This window comes from Colobus angolensis, unplaced genomic scaffold (genome assembly GCF_000951035.1).
Source record: "Colobus angolensis palliatus isolate OR3802 unplaced genomic scaffold, Cang.pa_1.0 Scaffold1, whole genome shotgun sequence".
NCBI lineage: Eukaryota > Metazoa > Chordata > Mammalia > Primates > Cercopithecidae > Colobus > Colobus angolensis.
The window spans coordinates 18792743-18812297 of NW_012110918.1; the positions used below are offsets into that span (position 1 = coordinate 18792743).

At 57.4% G+C, this 19555-nt stretch overlaps 2 protein-coding genes across 2 annotated transcripts in view; one reads left to right on the top strand and one right to left on the bottom strand.

Annotated features, from left to right (window-relative positions):
• Positions 1–1824: 1824 nt before the first annotated feature.
• UTS2R (urotensin 2 receptor) lies at positions 1825–3179 on the top strand. The gene has a single exon (XM_011927681.1). The coding sequence runs from the start codon at positions 1914–1916 to the stop codon at positions 3081–3083; it is 1170 nt and encodes a 389-aa protein (XP_011783071.1). The 5' UTR covers positions 1825–1913; the 3' UTR covers positions 3084–3179.
• Positions 3180–11904: 8725 nt separating this feature from the next.
• The window catches only part of OGFOD3 (2-oxoglutarate and iron-dependent oxygenase domain containing 3), a gene marked incomplete at its 5' end in the record, with an annotated part of 20602 nt that continues 12951 nt past the window's right edge, over positions 11905–19555 (bottom strand). Inside the window, 2 exons of the mRNA XM_011933398.1 lie at positions 11905–12235; positions 14929–15052. Coding sequence (XP_011788788.1) covers positions 12099–12235; positions 14929–15052 — 261 coding nt within the window. The remainder of the gene's footprint in view (positions 12236–14928; positions 15053–19555) is intronic.

A 19555-nucleotide genomic window follows, 5' to 3' on the forward strand; every position in this document is an offset into this window, starting at 1 on the left:
AGCAGGGGCAGGGCACATTTCCAGGCCCTGGAAGGCCCCCAGCGCTCCCACCTGTTGATGCAGCCCCATCCCAGCCAAGACTGCTCCCTGTGCGGCCATGAGTGTTCGGCCTAAATTCAGCGTGGCTGGTGGAATCAGGCAGCCTCCTGTGTTTCTTCTGCCCACCACAGTTCTGTGAGCTTCCTCCAGGCTGCTGACCTCAGCGGTGACTCCTTCTTCACTGGCTTCATGTCACAGTTTGCCTGCCCCCTCCACTGGGGACATTCCAGCTGTTTCCAGCTTCCTTAGGAGTCAGGCTGCCGTGAACTTCCGCACACTTGTCATTTTCTGGACATTGGCAGTCCTTTATCTAAGGTATAAACCTAAGAGTGGAACTGCCGAGTGAGAAGGTATAGGCGTCAACTCTGCAAGTCTTGCCGATGGTTTTTCCAAAGCGTCAGCGCAGTCCAGGTTCCCAGCAACAGCAAACGGTGGGGCCAGCTCCCCCGCAGCCCCCATGCCTGTTGACAACCATGTCTGCCTTTTCACACCTTCGTCCTTGTCAGCACGCAGGGGCTTCTGTGGCCGTGACTGGCATTTCCCTGCTTGGGTGGGGACTGGCCGCGTGGGTGTCCTTTTCGGGGAGTCCTCAGTCACGGTTTTCGTCTCTTTTTTTCAAATGGGTTGTCTTTTCCTTACCAATTTGCAGTTCTTCCCTATATTTTTCTTACCAGCTTTTTGTCTATTTTTTTTTTTTTCTGAGACAAAGTCTCGCTTTGTTGCCCAGGCGGGAGTGCGGTGGCACAATCTCAATCTTGGCTCACTGCAACCTTCACCTCTCGAGTTCAAACAATTCTTCTGCCTCAGCCTCCCGAGTAGCTGGGATTACAGGCATGTGCCCCCATGCCCGACTAATTATTGTATTTTCAGTAGAGACAGGGTTTTGAGATGTTGACCAGGCTGGCTTTGAACTCCTGACCTCAGGTGATCCACTTGCTTTGGCCTCCCAAAGTGCTGGAATTACAGGCGTGAGCCGCCGTGACCTGCCTGATATATGTTTTCTGAAGATCTCCTAGCCTGTGACTTATGATTTCACTTTCTTGGTAAAGTTCTTAATTTTAATGAAACCCATTTGCTCAATCTTTTATTGCAAGTATTTTTTGTTCATTTTTAAGAAATCTTTTCCCATCCAAGGTCATACCAGTATTCCCCTTTTCTTCCAGAACCTTGACTGATTGATTTAACCTTTCACACCTAGGCCTGCAATCCATCTCGAATTCATTTCCCTGTATGAGAAATGGAGATTGCAGAGCCCTCCCTCTCCTTACCTTACATGTTTTTCTATTTGGACTTTTAAAGTCAGTAGCTACTAGTTTTGCAATCTGAAGAAAACTTTTTTAAAATGTACAAGTGAAATAAAAAACGAGAAAGGACTCAGGGGTAAGTGGGCCCCACCCGTGCACAGATAAGAAAGTGAGGCCTGGGGGTGCACTGGGCGGGCAGGCAGAGCCCAGGACTCCCAGCTCTGTCCACTGCCGACCTCTGCCCCAGGGGCTGCCCTCCTGTGTTCCAGCTTTCAGAAAAGCCCAGTCCATCCCAGAGGCCACAGGACCTACAGTGAGGCGGGGGCAGGGGTCCTGCTGGGGCATGTGGGGGTGGGGGAGGGAGGTTGGGGCGGCTCATCTGGTGGCACTGGAGTCCTCCTGCAGAGCTGGTGACTTCCAGAGAGTCCTCAGGAGTCGGAGGGCAGTGGGGGGCCCACGTGATTCTGTGGGAACGGCTGTCACAATGGCCTCGTGGGAGCAGACGGGGTTGCCTGACTTGCATCTTTAACAGGCTTCTTTCCCCACAGGCTGAGCTGGTTGCCCACAGGTGCCCCCGCCCCATCTCAGGGCGTGGCCACCTAGCCCTGAGCCGATCCTGAGGGGTCAGAGATGGCACTGACCCCTGAGTCCCGGAGCAGCTTCCCTGGGCTGGCCGCCACCGGCAGCTCTGTGCCGGAGCCGCCTGGCAGCCCCAACGCAACCCTCAACAGCTCCTGGGCCAGCCCGACGGAGCCCAGCTCCCTGGAGGACCTGGTGGCCACGGGTGCCATTGGGACTCTGCTGTCAGCCATGGGCGTGGTGGGCGTGGTGGGCAACGCCTACACGCTGGTGGTCACCTGCCGCTCCCTGCGCGCGGTGGCCTCCATGTACATCTACGTGGTCAACCTGGCGCTGGCTGACCTGCTGTACCTGCTCAGCATCCCCTTCATCGTGGCCACCTACATCACCAAGGAGTGGCACTTCGGGGATGTGGGCTGCCGCGTGCTCTTCAGCCTGGACTTCCTGACCATGCACGCCAGCATCTTCACGCTGACCGTCATGAGCAGCGAGCGCTACGCTGCGGTGCTGCGGCCGCTGGACACCGTGCAGCGCCCCAAGGGCTACCGCAAGCTGCTGGCGCTGGGCACCTGGCTGCTGGCACTGCTGCTGACGCTGCCCGTGATGCTGGCCATGCGGTTGGTGCGCCGGGGCCCCAAGAGCCTGTGCCTGCCCGCCTGGGGCCCGCGCGCCCACCGCGCCTACCTGACGCTGCTCTTCGCCACCAGCATCGCGGGGCCCGGGCTGCTCATCGGGCTACTCTACGCGCGTCTGGCCCGCGCCTACCGCCGCTCGCAGCGCGCCTCCTTCAAGCGGGCCCGGCGGCCGGGGGCGCGCGCGCTGCGCCTGGTGCTGGGCATCGTGCTGCTCTTCTGGGCCTGCTTCCTGCCCTTCTGGCTGTGGCAGCTGCTCGCCCAGTACCGCGAGGCCCCGCTGGCGCCGCGGACGGCGCGCATCGTCAACTACCTGACCACCTGCCTCACCTACGGCAACAGCTGCGCCAACCCCTTCCTCTACACGCTGCTCACCAGGAACTACCGCGACCACCTACGCGGCCGCGTGCGGAGCCCGGGCAGCGGCGGAGCCCGGGGGCGCGTTCCCTCCCTGCAGCCCCGCGCCCGCTTCCAGCGTGGTTCCGGCCGCTCCCTGTCTTCCTGCAGCCCACAGCCCACTGAGAGCCTCGTGCTGGCCCCGGCGGCCCCGGCCGGACCTGCGCTGGAGGGTCCCAGGGACCCGGCCTGAGCACGCGGAGGGGCGGCTGGAGTCCAGGCGGGGACGGGCCCCAAAGCCTCAGCCAGTACCGGGAGCCCCTCCACAGAGCCCCCACTCCGAAATCACAGGTCCTGCCCCTCCTCCTCAGTCCCCTTCCGGAAAGATCGTGCTCGCTTCCCCTCAGTGCCCTCCCGGTGATGCCCAGAAGCACCCACCCGCCTCCCTGAGGGTCTCCAGGAGGCTCCAGTCCAGTCCCAGCTTCTGGAGACCATGGTTTCATCACCGAGGGCAGCAGGCACCAGTGCCCCGCCCGTGTGGAGACCATGGCGCGGCTGCCGCCCCCAGGACCCTCCTCCCCTCAGGCAGCGTCCCCGCGGCTCCCCTCCCTGCCTGTAGGGCTCCATCCCTTATGGCTTTGCCACTGGAACAATCAACCCTCAGCTGGCTTCCGTGTCCTGCCTCAGCGTGGGGGATGCCACGTCTGAGGGGTGGGAGGATCGGGTGGGAGCATCCTTGGGCAGGACCCCCAGGATGACACCAGCAGCTCAAGGAGGAGCCTGTGGGTCTGGCTGGGGTGGGGGGTGCACCTGCCTTTGAGGTCTGTGCAGGCGGCTGGTCTGGCACTTGATATGGGGCAGGGAAGGTGGCCAGGAGGGGCGGCTCTGGCAGCGTGGGCTGAGCGGGGGAGCAGGCGGAAGGCACTGCCCAGCAGAGGCCTGAGGCTTCCGGTGCAGAACGCAAGAGGCCAGGGTCACTGACCGCACCTACAGGCCCCCGGCCTCTCATCCACATCTGGCTCGGGTCTGATCAGGAACGGAATCCAGGTCCCGTCTCACAGTACCCTTGGCAGTCTCTGCCCCACTCACCCCTCGCTGCCTCCTGGACAGACTTCCTGCCACTGCTGTCAGCTTGGCCAACCATCCTTTCTCTGGCGACTGCCCCCCTCCAGCCCCCAGCCCAGGCCCCGGACCCTGCACAGCCTCCCCCAGCCTCACCTCCCCTCCCCACCCCATGCCCAGACTACCAGCCCCTTGGGGCTTCATCTGAACACTGGGGCAGGGGTCATGCCCACTCAGTCCCTCCAGCGCCCGCCCGTCAGTGGAGTGAGCACAGCTCTGCTGGCAGGACTGTCACAGGTGTCGGGAATCAGCATGCAGCCCTGTCCCCAGGGCCTCCCGGAAGAGGGGCAATGCCTGCAGCTGTCCCCTGGAGTGACGAAAGTGCTCTGGAACTAGACGCCGGTGGCTGGGCGACACTGTGAACTAGCCCGTGCCACAGAACTGTGCCCCTGAATGTGCGAGTTCTGTCGTGAGTGTTTTACCTTAAAAACAAAAAGATCCCACTCCCCGACCTTGTCCCTCTGTTAAAATTGAAATAGAGACGGATGTACGTCCTACTCCTGAATACATGTAAAATGTGTACAAAAATATCTTCTATGAAAATGGTTCATAATCTGTAGATTGTAATCTTGGATTTGTAATCTGTAGATTGTAATCTGGGAGATGTCTTAGATGTAAAATCCCATCTTTGGGTTGTGGGGTTTTTGCTTTCTCCAAATAAATCTTATCTTTAAAATTCAAAAGAAAAATAAAAGAAGGCTGGGCGGCGGTGGCTCATGCCTGTAATTCCAGCACTTTGGGAGGCTGAGGCAGGTGTATCACGAGGTCAGGAGTACAAGACCAGCCCGTCCAAGATGGTGAAACCCCTTCTCTACTAAAAATACAACAAAACTAGCTGGGCGCAGTGGCAGGCGCCTGTAATCCCAGCTACAGGGAAACCAGAGCAGCGAAGCTCTCAGGAAACCAGGAAAAGCCATCATAAAACAAGGAGCAGGCAGAGGCCGGGAAGGGAGACCTGAAGACCTGGGCGCTAAAACAAGCACTCACTGGAAGGCTGGCAGGTGGAACCGCAGTTCCTCCCGGAGGAGCGCCTGGTTCCAGGAGGGAGTCCCCCAGCCCTGAGCCCTACTCCGGTTTTCAATGCCTCTTGTTAAAGAACCGCGAAGATGCAGAGGTGGGCACACACAGCACAGTGGACCCCAGATCACAAGGCGAGCATTCTCTTCGGTGCCTGCTTCCCCCGTTTGGGTGTGGACAGGGCAGCAGTGGGCGCCCCTGTGCAGCCCCCAGCCCCAGCCCCATCCTCATCAACACATCATCCAGTCACCATGCTCCTTGGCTGCGCATCACCCCGCCCGCTGGCGACCCCGCAGCGCACCTGCCTTCCACCCTGGGGGCCTCCATAGCAATGACGGCAGTGACAACTAGCTCTGTAAGCAGCAGCACTGGCCCCCTGCCTGCCAGAACACACATGGTCCCACACACCCCTGCAGACTCATACCTAGCCACACTCACACCACTGCAGACTCACACCCACTCACACACCACCTCAGGCTCACACCCACTCACACTCACACCACTGCAGACTCACACCCACTCACACACCAAAGCAGACTCACACCTGCTCACACTCACACCACCGCAGGCTTGCACCCACTCACACTCACACCACTGCAGACTCACCTGCTCACACACACACCACCACAGACTCCCACCCGCACCTTCACCCACAGCCCTGCCCCTCCAAGCCTCCATTGTTTCAGGGTCCCCGGAGCCCGTCAGGCCTGGCGGCTGCTTTGCACTCTCACTCTGCGTTCTCTCTTTTGCACATTTTCTAGGCACCGAAAGGCTCTACCAGGAACCCTCCGGCAGGGGGTGCAGCCCAGGTGGAGTTCTGTCCCGGGGAAAAGGCACTGAGGACAGCACCCTCAAACCCAGATGGAATTTCATATGTAAATGCCGGGTATAAAGTCACAATGAGTGAAGAGGAAGTAGCAGTGAATATATTCTAAACTGAGAAGCAGGGGCAGGGCGCAGTGGCTCATGCCTGTAATCCCAGCACTTTGGGAGGCTGAGGTGGGCAGATCACCTGAGGTCAGGAGTTCGAGACCAGCCTGGCCAATATGGTGAAACCCCGTCTCTACCAAAATACAAAAATTAGCCGGGCGTGGTGGTGGGCGCCTATAATCCCAGCTACTCGGGAGGCTGAGGGAAGAGAATCGCTTGAACCCGGGAGGCAGAGGTTGCAGTGAGCCAAGATCACACCACTGCACTGCAGCCTGGGCGACAGAGAGAGACTCTGCCTTGAAAAAAAAAGAGAAGTAGAAAGGTTATTGAACGATTATTGAAAGTATGACCTGGCACCTAGAACCGTCAGAGACACAGAGAGAAATGTGACTTCAGGAGTCAGAATTCCGACGCAGAAAGGACGACTCAACACCAAAGCAGAAACCGCGCTGGACAGAGAGCCCTGGCTCTGCTGTAACTCTCTCTCCAGCCATTTCACTTCTAGGATTTTATCTGAAATTTAAAAATCAGACGTGGATCAAGATGTGTGCACAAAGGTGCTCGCTTCAGCATCACTTTGAAAACCACGGGCACCGTGGAATTTTCCACAGTTGGTAAAAAGATTATGACGTGAGCGGTGGAGGATTTTGTGTATCTTCAGAGAAGAGCAAAGCTCCGTTCCCAAGTGTCCTTAACGGGACAGATCCAAGGCATGACGGCCAATGAGGGAAGCTGGAAAGTGAAACCGAGTGACTTAATCCATGTTTCATTTGAAACAAACAAGAATGTGTGTGTGGATGTGTGGTGAAAGTATGGCGTTTCGAGTGTGGCGTGTGGGACTGTGACCCTGTGTCGTGTGTGCACATGGCTGTGTAGGCGTGTGGCTGTGTGTGACTGGGACCCTGTGTTGTATGCACACATGGCTGTGTAGGCGTGTGTGGGTGCATGTGTGTGCAGGTATGCATCAAAGCTTGACAGGGACACTTTAAAATAGCAACAGTGGGCCGGTCACGGTGGCTCACGCCTGTAATCTCAGCACATTGGGAGGCCAAGGCGGGTGGATCACGAGGTCAGGAGTTCAAGACCAGCCTAGACAACATGGTGAAACCCCATCTCTACTAAAAATACAAAAATTGGCCAGGTGTGGTGGCACATGCCTGTAATCCCAGTTACTCGGGAGGCTGAGGCAGGAGAATCACTTGAACCCAGGAGGCAGAGGTTGCAGTGAGCTGAGATCACATCACTGCACTCCAGCCTGCGAGACAGAGTGAGACTCCATCTCAAAAAAAAAAAAAAAAAGAAAAGAAAAGAAAAAAGCAACAGCATTAGCCCTTGGTAGGAAATTTTAGGTTTTTTTTTGTTTTTTTACTCTATACTTTTGAGTCATTTCCAGATTTCTCCCAAAAGGTATACACAGCTTTAAAATCAGGATGGTTACTAAATTTTTTAAAGATGGGGTCTTGCTCTGTTGCCCAGGCTGGAGTGCAGTGGTGTGATCTTGGCTCACTGCAGCCTCCACCTCCCGGGTTCAGGTGATCCTCCCACCTCAGCCGCCTAAGTAGCTGGGATTACAGGCATGTGTCACCACACCCAGCTAATTTTTGTATTTTTTGTAGAGACAAGGGTCTCCCTGTGTTGCCCAGGCTGGTCTCAAACTCCTGGGCTCAAGTGATCCCCCCCCCTCAGCCCCCCGAAGTGCTGAGATTCCAGGTGTGAGCCACCACTCCCGGTCTACTAAAAAGTTTGAATGTCTGAGGCCCTCATGGTTGCCTCAAACGTAGCCAGGCCTAGGGCGGTGAGTGCTGTGCATCTCCTGCACATGGGGCTGTCGGGCGCCTGCCTTGGAGGAGGAGGAGGATGTGGCATGCAAGAGTGTGGCAGCTGGGGAGGTCAGAGCTGGGCCCAGGCCTGCATGTCCATCTACGCATGGCCCCTGCCCTCTGCGCCACCCCTGGAGGCCCTTCTCCTCCTCTCCCCTCCTCCCCTCCCTCCCCAGGCCCTGCCCGTTCCTGGCACCCAAATCCCTTACTCAGACCTCATCCAGCCCCACCCTGAGCCCAAGCGTGGGGGTCCCGGGGCTCCAAGCCACCAGGCTGTGTGGACAGCCCTTCTCCTCAGGAGTCCCCGTGGCCATCCCAGCTGTGTCCGGGGCTGGAGCCAGTGTCTGCTCAGGTAGGAGGGACATAGCACCAGGGGCCGTTTGGGGGCAGCGACAATGGAGTGCATGGCACAACCCACTAAAGGAATCGAGTGCTCCGCCTGGGATTTCAGCAAAAATCCTTTCTGCCCTGAAAGCAAAAGTAAGACCCCGGCTCCAACAAGTCCTAGTTGAAGTTGTCCATGGCTGGCTGCCCCCAGCACCACAGCTCTGCTGTGCCCACAGCCCCGACCACTGCCAGGCTCCCCTGGACCCTCCCTGCAACGTCCCTCCAGCCCCCACAATGCCCCCCGGACCCCACAATCCCCACAATGCCCTCCACTTCCCCGCAATGCCCCCAGACCCTCCCCACAATCCCCACAATGCCCAACCCCCACAATACCCCCCACTTCCCTGCAAGGCCCCCTGGACCCTCCCCGCGAGGCTGTGTCCCTGCTGCAGGGCGTTGGCACGTGTTGCTAGTTCCAGAACTCCTTACAAATGGGAGCCTACAGCCTGCAGTCTTTGCATGTCCGGACTCCAGCGGTTTGCAGCACAGATCCCTCCCTTCTGCTGCTGGGGCCTGGCTGAGGGATTGCTGCTGCTGCCGCCGAGGGGCGGCTGTTTGGGTCCAGCCCTGGGTGGGCAGTTGCTAAGGAAGTTGCTGTGAATGCTGCTGCCTCAGCCTCTGCTTTCGTTTGTCCTGGGTAGAGCCCAGGGGCCGAATCGCTGAGCAGGTGGAAGGTGTCTTGCTGTCTCACCATCTCCCTGTTCCGCAAAGCAGCTTCAGCTGTGCCGTGGACGCTCCCCAGCACCTGGAATTGACTGGCTGTTAGGTGCACTTGGGGAAGGAATTTCTTTTCATGAAAAGGCTGCCGAAAATCCCTTTGTGAGATACCAACTGTGCTGGGATCGAAGGTTTTGTAAATTTGGGTTTGGGCTATGTGGTAAATGGTAAGGCCTGTGCTGGAGAGGCCTTTGCTGTGTGGGGTGTGCAGCTCCCCTGGAAGGCCCTGGGCAGCGGAGCAGCGGGACTGGGGCCCCCGCCTGCATCAGGAGAGGGGCTGGGTTCCAGCACTGGCATATCCCCCAACCCACACCCCCAGCTGCTTCAGCCCAGAGCAAAAATGGCGATGGAGAAGGTGTCCTGGGCAGGCCTCGGCCCCGAGAACAAGGCAGCGGACGGCCCATGCCTGGGGGGTGAAGGAATGCATGAATGAACTGTGTCCCCGCTGGGGGTGGATGCCTGGCGGTGGGTGATTGGTTTGCCAGGCGCCCTCACAGACTGTCCCACGTCTGGTCTGTCTCCAGGCGGCTCTGGCGTGGCTGGGGTTTGGTTTCCAATCGCCGCTCCCTGACCAGAGCTGCTGCAGGGCAGTGGCGGTGGACACCACGTCCCTCAAACTGGCCTCAAGTCCAAAGGGGCTTTTTCAGACACCCCCCAGGTCCCACCCTCCCACCTTCCCAAGTGAGCATGGAGGACGTGGTCTTCTGGGGTCCATGGCGGGGAGGGTGGGGTGCACCGGCACGTGGACACAGGGGTCTCAAGGCCCCAAGTCGCACTTCACACGAGTTATTCCTCAACAAAGAAGCACCTGCCATTTAAGGCTGCTGAACTCCCAGGCATTCCAGGAAGTGTGCTTCAGGGAGCGGGTCGCACCTCCAGCCAGCAGGCTCCGCTGTTTACCTGCCCGGGTGCTCTCTGCTTTGGGAGTCCGTCCCCGTGGAATGGACCTCAAGGAGGCCTGCCGCTGTAGGTGGCAGCAGTGACTGCGCTTGTGGGGTGAGGCGGCCCTGGCCAGGGAGGACAGTTGGAGCTGCTTGGCAAAGACTTGCGCTCTTCCTGCCCGAACCTGCACAGCGTCACAGGTGCACTCCTGACCACCTGGAGGGTCAGCCCCGGGAGGTGCCGGGGCGCACGGGCCCCTTTCTGACCCTAGGAAAGCGCTCGGGGCAACTCATGCTGTCTGGCACCTTCCCTCATCACTCACAAGGGCAGGTTTTTCCATCTGAATTCCAGACAGATGACAGTCCCGGCCGGAAGCGAGGCTGCCAAGGCCAACAGCCAGGCTGTTCCAGACTCCAGCTTTTCCCAGGCCGAGTGCCCAGCCCATGCAGGGGTCAGGGGAGGCCAGTTCTCCTGGGACTGACCCAGGCCCCAGAGGCATCGTGTGCCCCAAGCGACCGGGACAGGTGCACAGGCTGGCACTGGCCCAAGGCTGGGTACCTCTGTCCTGTCACTGTTGCCTGCCTGCAGCCAAGGAGATCCAGGCTGGGAGGGCCTGGGGGTGAGTGAGGTCAGAGCAGGACGCAGCCTCGGTGATCTGCAGCCTGGAGACTACGGTCCAAGCCCCAGCCCCCTCTGTGCCCTCCCCACATGGGGCCCCTGCAGATCCCACTGCCAGCTAGGCGTGGGATCTTCCTGTCACCTCCAGCCAGCCCAAGGGGACCTCCTGGCAAGCCCCCCACCCCCGCTTCCCTGAAGCCCCCAGTAACCCACAGGCCATGCAGCCTGGGCTGGGCTGTTGTGTATGTCACGGCCCCGACGGCAGCCCCCATGGCAGAGCCCACCACTGGGCTGCTCTCCAACGGAGACCTGTCCTATTTCACAGCTAAGGGACCTCGGCTCGAGGGACCACCCAGGCCGTGCCTGGGACCCAGTGCTGAGAATCCCAGGAGTGGATACATGCAGGTGCCTGGGACTGACAGGTCCTCAGAGGACGTCAGGCCGGGCTCCATCCGTCCAGGTGGCCTCCAATGCCCCACAGCGTGATTAAAAACACACAGCTGTGTCTCACCCCAGAAATTGGAGTCGGCGGGAAACCAGAGGTGCTGCCCCCCTGCACTTCAGCCAGACCTGGCCACGGGAGCCAAAATTCCTCCCAGGGGCTGGGAGCCAGGCCGGGGCTGGAGCTAGGGCCTGATGGGGAGGAGCTGTCTCCGTCCCCAGGCTCTTCTCCCCGGTCCTCCCTCCGCCTTGCCCTGGCCTCTAGTGTATGGCCATCTGCATGCCAGGCCGGGAAGCTGGGGACCAGGAGCCTTCTCCCTGGCACGCCGCTAAGAGGCAGTCCTGGGGGGTGTGGATTCAGGGGTGGAGGGAGAGGCCCAACGAGAGGCAGGAGCCAGTGTACCCACCTCACCACTCTTTAGTAGAGACGGGGTTTCGCCATGTTGGCCAGGCTGGTCTTGAACTCCTGACCTCAAGTGATCCTCCCGCCTCGGCCTCCCACAGTGCTGAGATTACAGGTGTGAGCCACTGCGCCCAGCCTGGCCATCAGTTTAATGCCAGGGCAAAGGGGGAGGAGGAGATCTAGCCTCGGCCCAGGAGAAGGCCCACGGGAGCCGGCACAGCGACGCCAAGAGCCTCCTTGGTGAGGACACTGGGACCCAGGCCCTCAGGATGCTGGCCGCTGACAGGGCCACGCCTGGCGTGGTGGGGCCGTGGTGCCCATGGTGATTCATGAGCCAGGAGCACTGGGGGTACACGCAGGGCTGTGGGAATGGCTGATGTTCACCTCCACCTGAATCCAGCAGAACCCCCACCCACCCCAAAGCACACCATTGCTGCCTCCAGAGCCACCACTCACGACCCTTCTCCAAAGCTGCCGTGGTTCGCTGATGCCGAGACCCCGAACGGAAGCTGCTGGCCCCACGTTGGTCCCCATTTACGGCTGATGCTTTAACCAGTCTTTGATGGGCCAGGGGTTGCTCAGCTTGGGCGAGGCCCCTCAGGTGGATGAGTCCTGTCCGGTCACAGATGGGGACTTGTGCCCCATCCTGCTGGGTCCCTCTCTGAGGGAGGGGCTGGCCTCCAGCTCAGGCTCCCAGGCCTACAGCCCAAGCACACACGATGCTGGAGAAGTGAAGAGCTGGTTCCCTCCATTTACTCACGGATGAAAAGATTAACACACCAGCAAATCAAAATCAGAGAATTCCTAAGGCACTCTGTGCAATGGGAACGGGTGGACGTGGGGTGGGCACATGACTGGCGTGGCCCAGGAGTGCCGCCCGTGGCGTGGCTGCCTCCACACGGGCCCTCCTGAAGTTGTCTTGGTCCGGTCGCTACGGGAACGCTGGGTCCTCGATGCCGTGGTCGGGGTTGCAGCTGAAGGCGATGGTGATGGCATAGCGGGTGCCCCAGTGGACCTTCTCCACCCGGTGCAGGTTCTCGGACCCCGAGGTGAAGAAGGAGACGCGGCCTGGGAGAGGAGAAGAGAGAGAGGTGACCACAGGGCCACACCCACACCCACAGCCTTCAGAGGGTCTGCGGCCGACCCCAAAGAGCAACCAACCAACACGACCCACAGGCAGGCTGGAGACATCGCCCCTCTGGGAGCTGCTTCTGCAGGAAGCAGGAGGTGCTGGAGAAACACACCCAGCAATGCTCAGGGCACCTGTGGCGGAGGAGGCCCCCCCCGCCACGGGGCCAGCAGGGACTCTCTGTGGTGGGCAGGACAGAGGAAGGAGCAGAAGATGAGGCCACCCCTGGTTCCGGGCACCCCAGGCCATTTTATCTCCTCAGCTCTCATGGGCCTTCCAGGTCTGACACTTCAGGATCTTATTTCTACTCACAGGTTGAGAACAAAAACCAAGCCCTGGGGGTGTTCTAACAAAGAATCAGGAAAGACAAGTCAAGATAAAACCTTGCGAACACCTCTCTGGCTCCCTTCAAGGGGTGACAGAGATGACGCCTGAACCGGCAGCTTCCACAGCAGCAACCAGGGCCCATGGCCCCGAGAGGTGCTGGAGGCGGGGCCTGTCTCAAAAGATGCCAGTTCATCTGCCTTAATACTGGAGTGGCACTGCCTACCCCACTGTAGAGTTTTTGCCGTAAGCGTTCACCGCTGGTGAATGCTTTTTTTTCCAAAAAAAAAAAAAAGAAGAACTGCGGACACACTGATCTGTGTGACCTCACTCGAGGCTACAGAAGAGACAATTATATAATTTTTTTTTTTTTTTTTTTGAGACGGAGTCTCGCTCTGTCACCCAGGCTGGAGGGCAGTGGCGCGATCTCGGCTCACTGCAAGCTCCGCCTCCCGGGTTCACGCCATTCTCCTGCCTCAGCCTCCCGAGTAAGCTGGGACTACAGGCGCCTGCCACCTCACCCGGCTGTTTTTTTGTATTTTTAGTAGAGACGGAGTTTCACCATGTTAGCCAGGATGGTCTTGATCTCCCAACCTCGTGATCTGCCTGCCTCCGCCTCCCAAAGTGCTGGGATTACAGGCGTGAGCCACCGCGCCTGGCTGACAATTATATAACTATTACCTAAATATCCCTCCATATACATAGGTCTGTCTATATGTGTACAACATCAAATCACAGGTAAACACATAGATATACACAATTAGAGGCACATGCAGGAGACAGGTTGTTTTAATTATCTGGAAGAAGATGGTGATACAAAATGTTCGACTCAAGTATTTATCATGCTTAAAATGACTAAGATCAAAATATGCTAAAAAGTTGTGTAATTTCGAGTCCCAGGAGGCTTCAGCTGCTTGACTTCTCAAGAAAACATCTGCCTTGCGCTCTGTGAGTTTTTCACTTTCCACAAAACTGCCATGACTGGGACTTCCAGGGTGAGGGCAGCCAGGCTGGGCTCCTGCTTACAGAGGCTGGACGTCCAAACCCTTCCCCTAATGCAGAGATGACTCAGAACAACTGACGTGAAGGCAGAGCGAGGCCAGGATGCAGTCAGGCCAAACGCCCCCAGTCCACGCCAGGGGGGACTGCGCCCAGGGCTGCGGCACACACGGCCTGAAGCCGGCTGCAGGGAGTGGGCTTGGCCAGCCGCTGGCTGCAGCTGGAACTATCCAGCCTGTGGCCAGGGAGCAGCTGAGGGAGGCAGGATGGCAGGAAGTGGCCGGGCAGCTCAGGCCACCTGCCACAGGTAGTCATGGAAGAGAGAGTCCCTCAAACTGAGCTTGCAAACTAAAGTCCTAAACTAACCTGAGAAAGGCAAGTACAAATAACAGGAATCTCAAAATAAACAAGCTGGAGATCTCAAAGATAAAAGAAAGAAGTCCTGACTGTCACATGGTCCCTGGTCTGACTGAGCAGCCAGGCAGGAGGAACACCCGTGCCGAGGCCACACCATAGGTGAGGGCAGTGCCCTGAGGACGGGTGAGGCAGCAGTGGGTGGATGGCGCTGGCAAAGTCCAGAGGGTTCCCAGGCCTGTGCAAGTTTCAGCTGCATCTGGGGTCAGGGCCGTGGGCTCCACCTGAGGAGGCCCCTAACAGTGGTTCCCCCCTCCCCACACCCTCCCACCTCAGGACCTGGGCTTGTGTCACCCACAAGTTCAAGGAGCAGACGACTGTCCGCTCGGCAAATGCTCCCTGGCACTGCTGTGTCTGCACCGGGCTGGGCATGGCTGGGGCTCTGGGACTCTGGGACTGCAAGGTCCAGCGTGGTGGGCTCTGAAGCCAGCACCGCAGAGACACCCGCTGAGATTTCCAGCCACCAGCGAGGAGGGCAGAGGTGAACGCACTCCAGAAGGGAGGGAGGGGGACCCTGACCGCTAAGGGGACACGCACCAGGGAGGGAGGGGGATGGCACCCGCCAAAGTGATGGGCACCAGAGAGGGAGAGGGACAGCGCCCGTCAAGGGGACACACACCAGGGAGGGAGGGGACGGCACCTGTCAAGGTGATGGGCACCAGGGCATGGAGGGGAGCTCTGCCCCTGACTGACGGTGACCTCAGACACGTGGCCCTGTAGACACGGTCCTCCTGGGTGCTGGGACTGGCGCTGGACCTGGGAATCGCTCAGCACCGGCCCGACACACAGCAGGTGCTCTGTGAACGCAGGCTCGCTCCCAGGGACATGCCCCTCACACCTGTGGTGCTTGCCTGAGCCAAGGGCCCCACGCCCGGGCCCCGCCCGCGCCTCCTACCGGCTCTCGGCTCCACCGTCTTGTTGGCGCCCTCCTCCATGAACACGAACCGCCCTCCGCCGAAGTCCTCCAGGTAGTCGGAGAGGTACAGCAGCGAGGTGTAGTCGAAGGAGCCGTAGGTCACCTGAGGGCAGAGTCGGGAGGAGGGGGCAGAACGGGCTCTCAGCATGCGGCCAGGGCAGGTGCTGCTTCTCTCTCTTATTTTTTATTTATTTATTTTTTTGAAACACGGTCTCGTTCCATTGCCCAGGCTGGAATGCAGTGGCGCGATCTCGGCTCACTGCAACCTCCACCTCCCAGGTTCAAGCAATTCTCCTGCCTCAACTTCCCGAGTAGCTGGGACTACAGGCACCCGCCACCACACCTAGCTAATTTTGGATTTTTAGTAGAGACAGGGTTTCACCTTGTTGGTCAGGCTGGTCTTGAATTCTTGACCTCAGGTGATCCACCTGCCTTGGCCTCCCAAAGTGCTGGGATTACGGGCATGAGCCACTGCACACGGCCTCTTTTTTTTTTTTTTTTTTTTTTTTTTTTTTTAAATAGACAGGGTCTCACTTCTTTTACAGACAGCATCACTCAGGCTATAGTGCAGTCACAGCACTGTCATCGCTTACTATAACCCTGAACTCGTGGCTTTAAACAATCCTCCTGTCCCAGCATCCTCGGTAGCCAGGACCACAGGCGCACGCCACTACACCCAGCTAATTTTTTCAACCCACCTACCTTGGCCTTCCGGGTGCTGGGATTAGAGGCATGAGCCACTATGCCTGACTAATTTTTGTATTTTTTGTAGAGGTTGGGGGTCTCATTATAATGCCCAGGCTGGTCTCAAACTCTGGACCCCAAGTGGTCCTCCCGCCTCAGCCTCCCGGGTGCTGGGATTACAGGCATGAGTCACCAACATCTGTGCTTCTTATTTTCCAGAAGGTAAATTCACAACACGTGTTGGCCCCATTAATGAGGCCATTCATTCCTTTGCAACTTTAAAATCCCTCTGTGGAGTCTCCAGCCTCATGCATTCTTGCCCAGGATTTCCCGTAAGCTCAAATGTTGGAGCCGCCATGTTCCAGCAAAGGCTGCAGGCAGCAGGCCAGCCAGCAGGGTGCACATGCTGGGCTGGTCCCCCGGTGCCGGCCTCGCTGTCCACATGCGGGAACCGGAGGCAGTGGTGGACAGACGTTTCTCCTTTCTTCAGAAGTGGAGCAATCCCAAACTTTAAAAAACTTGTAATAAAATGCAGAACCTAAGATTTACCAGCTTAACTGTTTCTTCACTGTTTTGAAGCACAGTTCAGTGACGTTAAGCACATTCCCAGCGCTACACAGCCACCGCACCATCCTCTCCAGAACGTCTCATCCTCCCAGGCCGAAGCTCCGTCCCCAGGAAGCACTGACTCCCCACGCCCCCAGCCCTGCCCTCTCCATTCTGCTTTCTGTCTCTGTGAACTTGGCAACTCGAGGGTCCCCACAGAGGTGGGATCAGGCAGGGTCTGCCCCTCCGTGACTGGCTCACTTCACTTAGGGGTCGCAGCACTCAGCTTCGGTTCCAGAACCCAGCCGGGGCCACACCCTGGGGATGAAGGGTGCTGAGGACCACACCCTGAGGGTGAAAGGGGCAGCCACCAGGAGACCGGCTGCAAAGGGGAGGGCGCGTCTCACCCAGCTCGGCTGTCATGAGCACATCCAGAGTGTGGCGGGAGAGAGACACTCTGGGGAGGGAAGGGGGATGCGGCTGCCCCAGCGCGGAACGGGGCTCCCACGGGTGCGGGTGCTGAGCTGGGCACACCATACACAACAGAGCCTCGTGTGCAGTGGAGACAGCCCAGGCTGGAAGGCAGACTTCGGACCCTCCCCCGGGCAAGGTGGCCTCCTCTGAGTCCTCCTGGGAAGGAGAGCAGGATGGCGCTGAGGCCTGATCCCCAGTCCGACCTGCCAGTATCCACCTCACATAATCTGCTGCAAGGATGCCCAGTCTCAGGTGGTGCCCTGGGGAGGTGGGTCAAGCTCCCTCTCCCCGCCCCACCCAGCTGCCAGGAGGCCCCTTGGGCTCAGCTCCAGTGGGCTTTGCCCCTCCAGGCCTCATGGCTGCTCCCCGGAGTCTCCCCTTAAAAGCCTCCCAAACACAAGTCCGTGCCAGGCTCTGATTCTAGGGAGACCAGAGTAAGACAGACGTCAAGTGAGCAAAGCCACATGCAGACCGCACCTGCCATCTATAAGAAGGAAACCACACCAGGGTCCATGATCTGACAGACACAGCTGCCTTATGGTATGCAATCGGAAGAAAGAACAATTGCCAAAACTGTTTGAAATGTGATTCTTTACAATGGACAGAATGTGGTATTCTTATGCATTCATTTTTATACACATAAAGAAATTCAGGCCGGGCGCGGTGGCTCAAGCCTGTAATCCCAGCACTTTGGGAGGCCGAGACGGGCGGATCACAAGGTCAGGAGATCGAGACCATCCTGGTCTACATGGTGAAACCCCATCTCTACTAAAAATACAAAAAACTAGCCGGGCGAGATGGCGGGTACCTGTAGTCCCAGCTACTCGGGAGGCTGAGGCAGGAGAATGGCGTAAACCCGGGAGGCGGAGCTTGTAGTGAGCCGAGATCGCGCCACTGCACTCCAGCCTGGGCGACAGAGCGAGACTCTGTCTCAAAAAAAAAAAAAAAAAAAAAAATCAAAAAGGAGCTCTAAGATCTCAGGACTGTGGTTACCTGTAGGTGAGGGGGTTACTGGTTCACCTTTATATATAGTTTACTTTTAAATCTTGTAGGCTGCATCACTTATTCAAATATTCAAATTTTGACACATGATTTATTCAAAACTAAATTTAAAATAAAGTACACTGGCCAGAAGTCATAGCAAAATAGCTCTCCACAGAACCACAGAAATCACCCAGGTTTCTAAACAGTTCTGTTTCACTGAAGTAAAATCTCTGCTAATGAGAAAAACACTAATCTTTAGACGCTACTTTGGTTTCCTGAGACAGAATTCGGTCGCGGGCCATGGAAGGAGCCGGGAGTGACAGGACCAAGGCGAATCTGCTGTCTGTGCTGGCGGAAGACCAGTGAGTGCCGCGCAGTCGTGAAAAAGGAAGTGGTTAAAGTGATTACAGCAAAGCAGTGGTGCTGGCTGCTCCCAACACTGCAGCCCGAGAGGGACAGAGGAGGATTGAAGGCAATCCCAGGCCTTTGGGTTCCTTCACTGTTCTTGTTCCCTTGGGTTTACCTTTTTTTTTTGAGATGGAGTCTCCCTCTGCCACCCGGAGTGCTGTGGCGCGATCTCAGCTCACTGCAACCTCCGCCTCCTGGGTTCAAGCAATTCTCCTGCCTCAGCCTCCTGGGTAGCTGGGACTACAGGCACCCACCAATACGTCCGGCTAATTTTTTGTATTTTACTTAGTGGAGACGGGGTTTCACCATGTTAGCCAGGATGGTCTCGATCTCCTGACCTCGTGATCCGCCCACTTCGGCCTCCCAAAGTGTTGGGATTACAGGTGTTAGTCACCATCCCTGGCCCTGGGTTTACCATTTTAATGCCAAGTAGCAGAGTGCCAAGATGGTAAATGCTGACTGCAGATTATAACTGCGATCTCTCTCTCCTGATTACAACTGAAACTGCACAGAGTGCATTTTGGCAGGCCAAGGTGGGCGGGTCATCTGAGGTCAGGAGTTCGAGATCAGCCTGGCCAACATGGTGAAAAACCGTCTCTATTAAAAATACAAAAATTAGCTGGGTATGGTGGTGAGCCTGTAATCCCAGTTACTCGGGAGGCTGAGGCAGGAGAATGGCTTGAACCCGGGAGGCAGAGGTTGCAATGAGCTGAGATCACGCCACGGCACTTTAACCTGGGTGGCAGAGGGAGACTCTGTCTCAAAAAAGAAAAATAAAGAAGAAAGAAAAAAAAAAAGAAAAAAAAGGCTGCACTTGAAGAATAATTTAGTAACAAATGTCACATGGCACAGAAAGCTGGCCGTCTATCTTACTGTCACAGCTGGCACAGCGGGGGAGCGAGAGTTTGATCTTCCCAGCCACGTGCTTTCTGGCTTTAACCTTGTATTTGAGCTTCAGCTCCAGGGCTGACACGGTCCCACTCAACCACTTCCATCCAGGCTGACTGTATAAAGGGAACTCACAGCTCCTACACCATAAAAATCAACCTTAAAGAATGGCTATAATACCATTCTTTTTATTAGCTGTGCTTTACTTTTATCTTCTAAAATCTTTTATTAAGGGCCAGGTGCGTGGCTCACACCTGTAATCCCAGCACTTTGAGAGGCTGAGGCAGGTGGATTGCTTGAGGTCAGGAGTTTGAGGCCAGCCTGGCCAACATGGTGAAACCCCGTCTCTAATAAAAATACAAAAATTAGCTGGGCGTGGTGGTACATGCCCTGTAATCCCAACTACTTGGGGGCTGAGGCAGGAGAACTGCTTGAACCCAGGAGGCGGAGGTTGCAGTGAGCCAAGATCAAGCCACTGCACTCCAGCCTGGATGACAGTACGAGACTGTCTCAAAGAAAAAAAAAAAAGAAAGAAAAGAAAAGTCCGGGCACAGTGGCTCACTCTTGTAATCCCAGCACTTTGGGAGGCCAAGGCGGGAAGATCACCTGAGGTCAGGAGTTT

Coding starts and splice junctions, on each gene's coding strand:
- UTS2R (XM_011927681.1), top strand. CDS start 1,914: ATGGCACTGACCCCTGAGTCCCGGAGCAGCTTCCCTGGGCTGGCCGCC.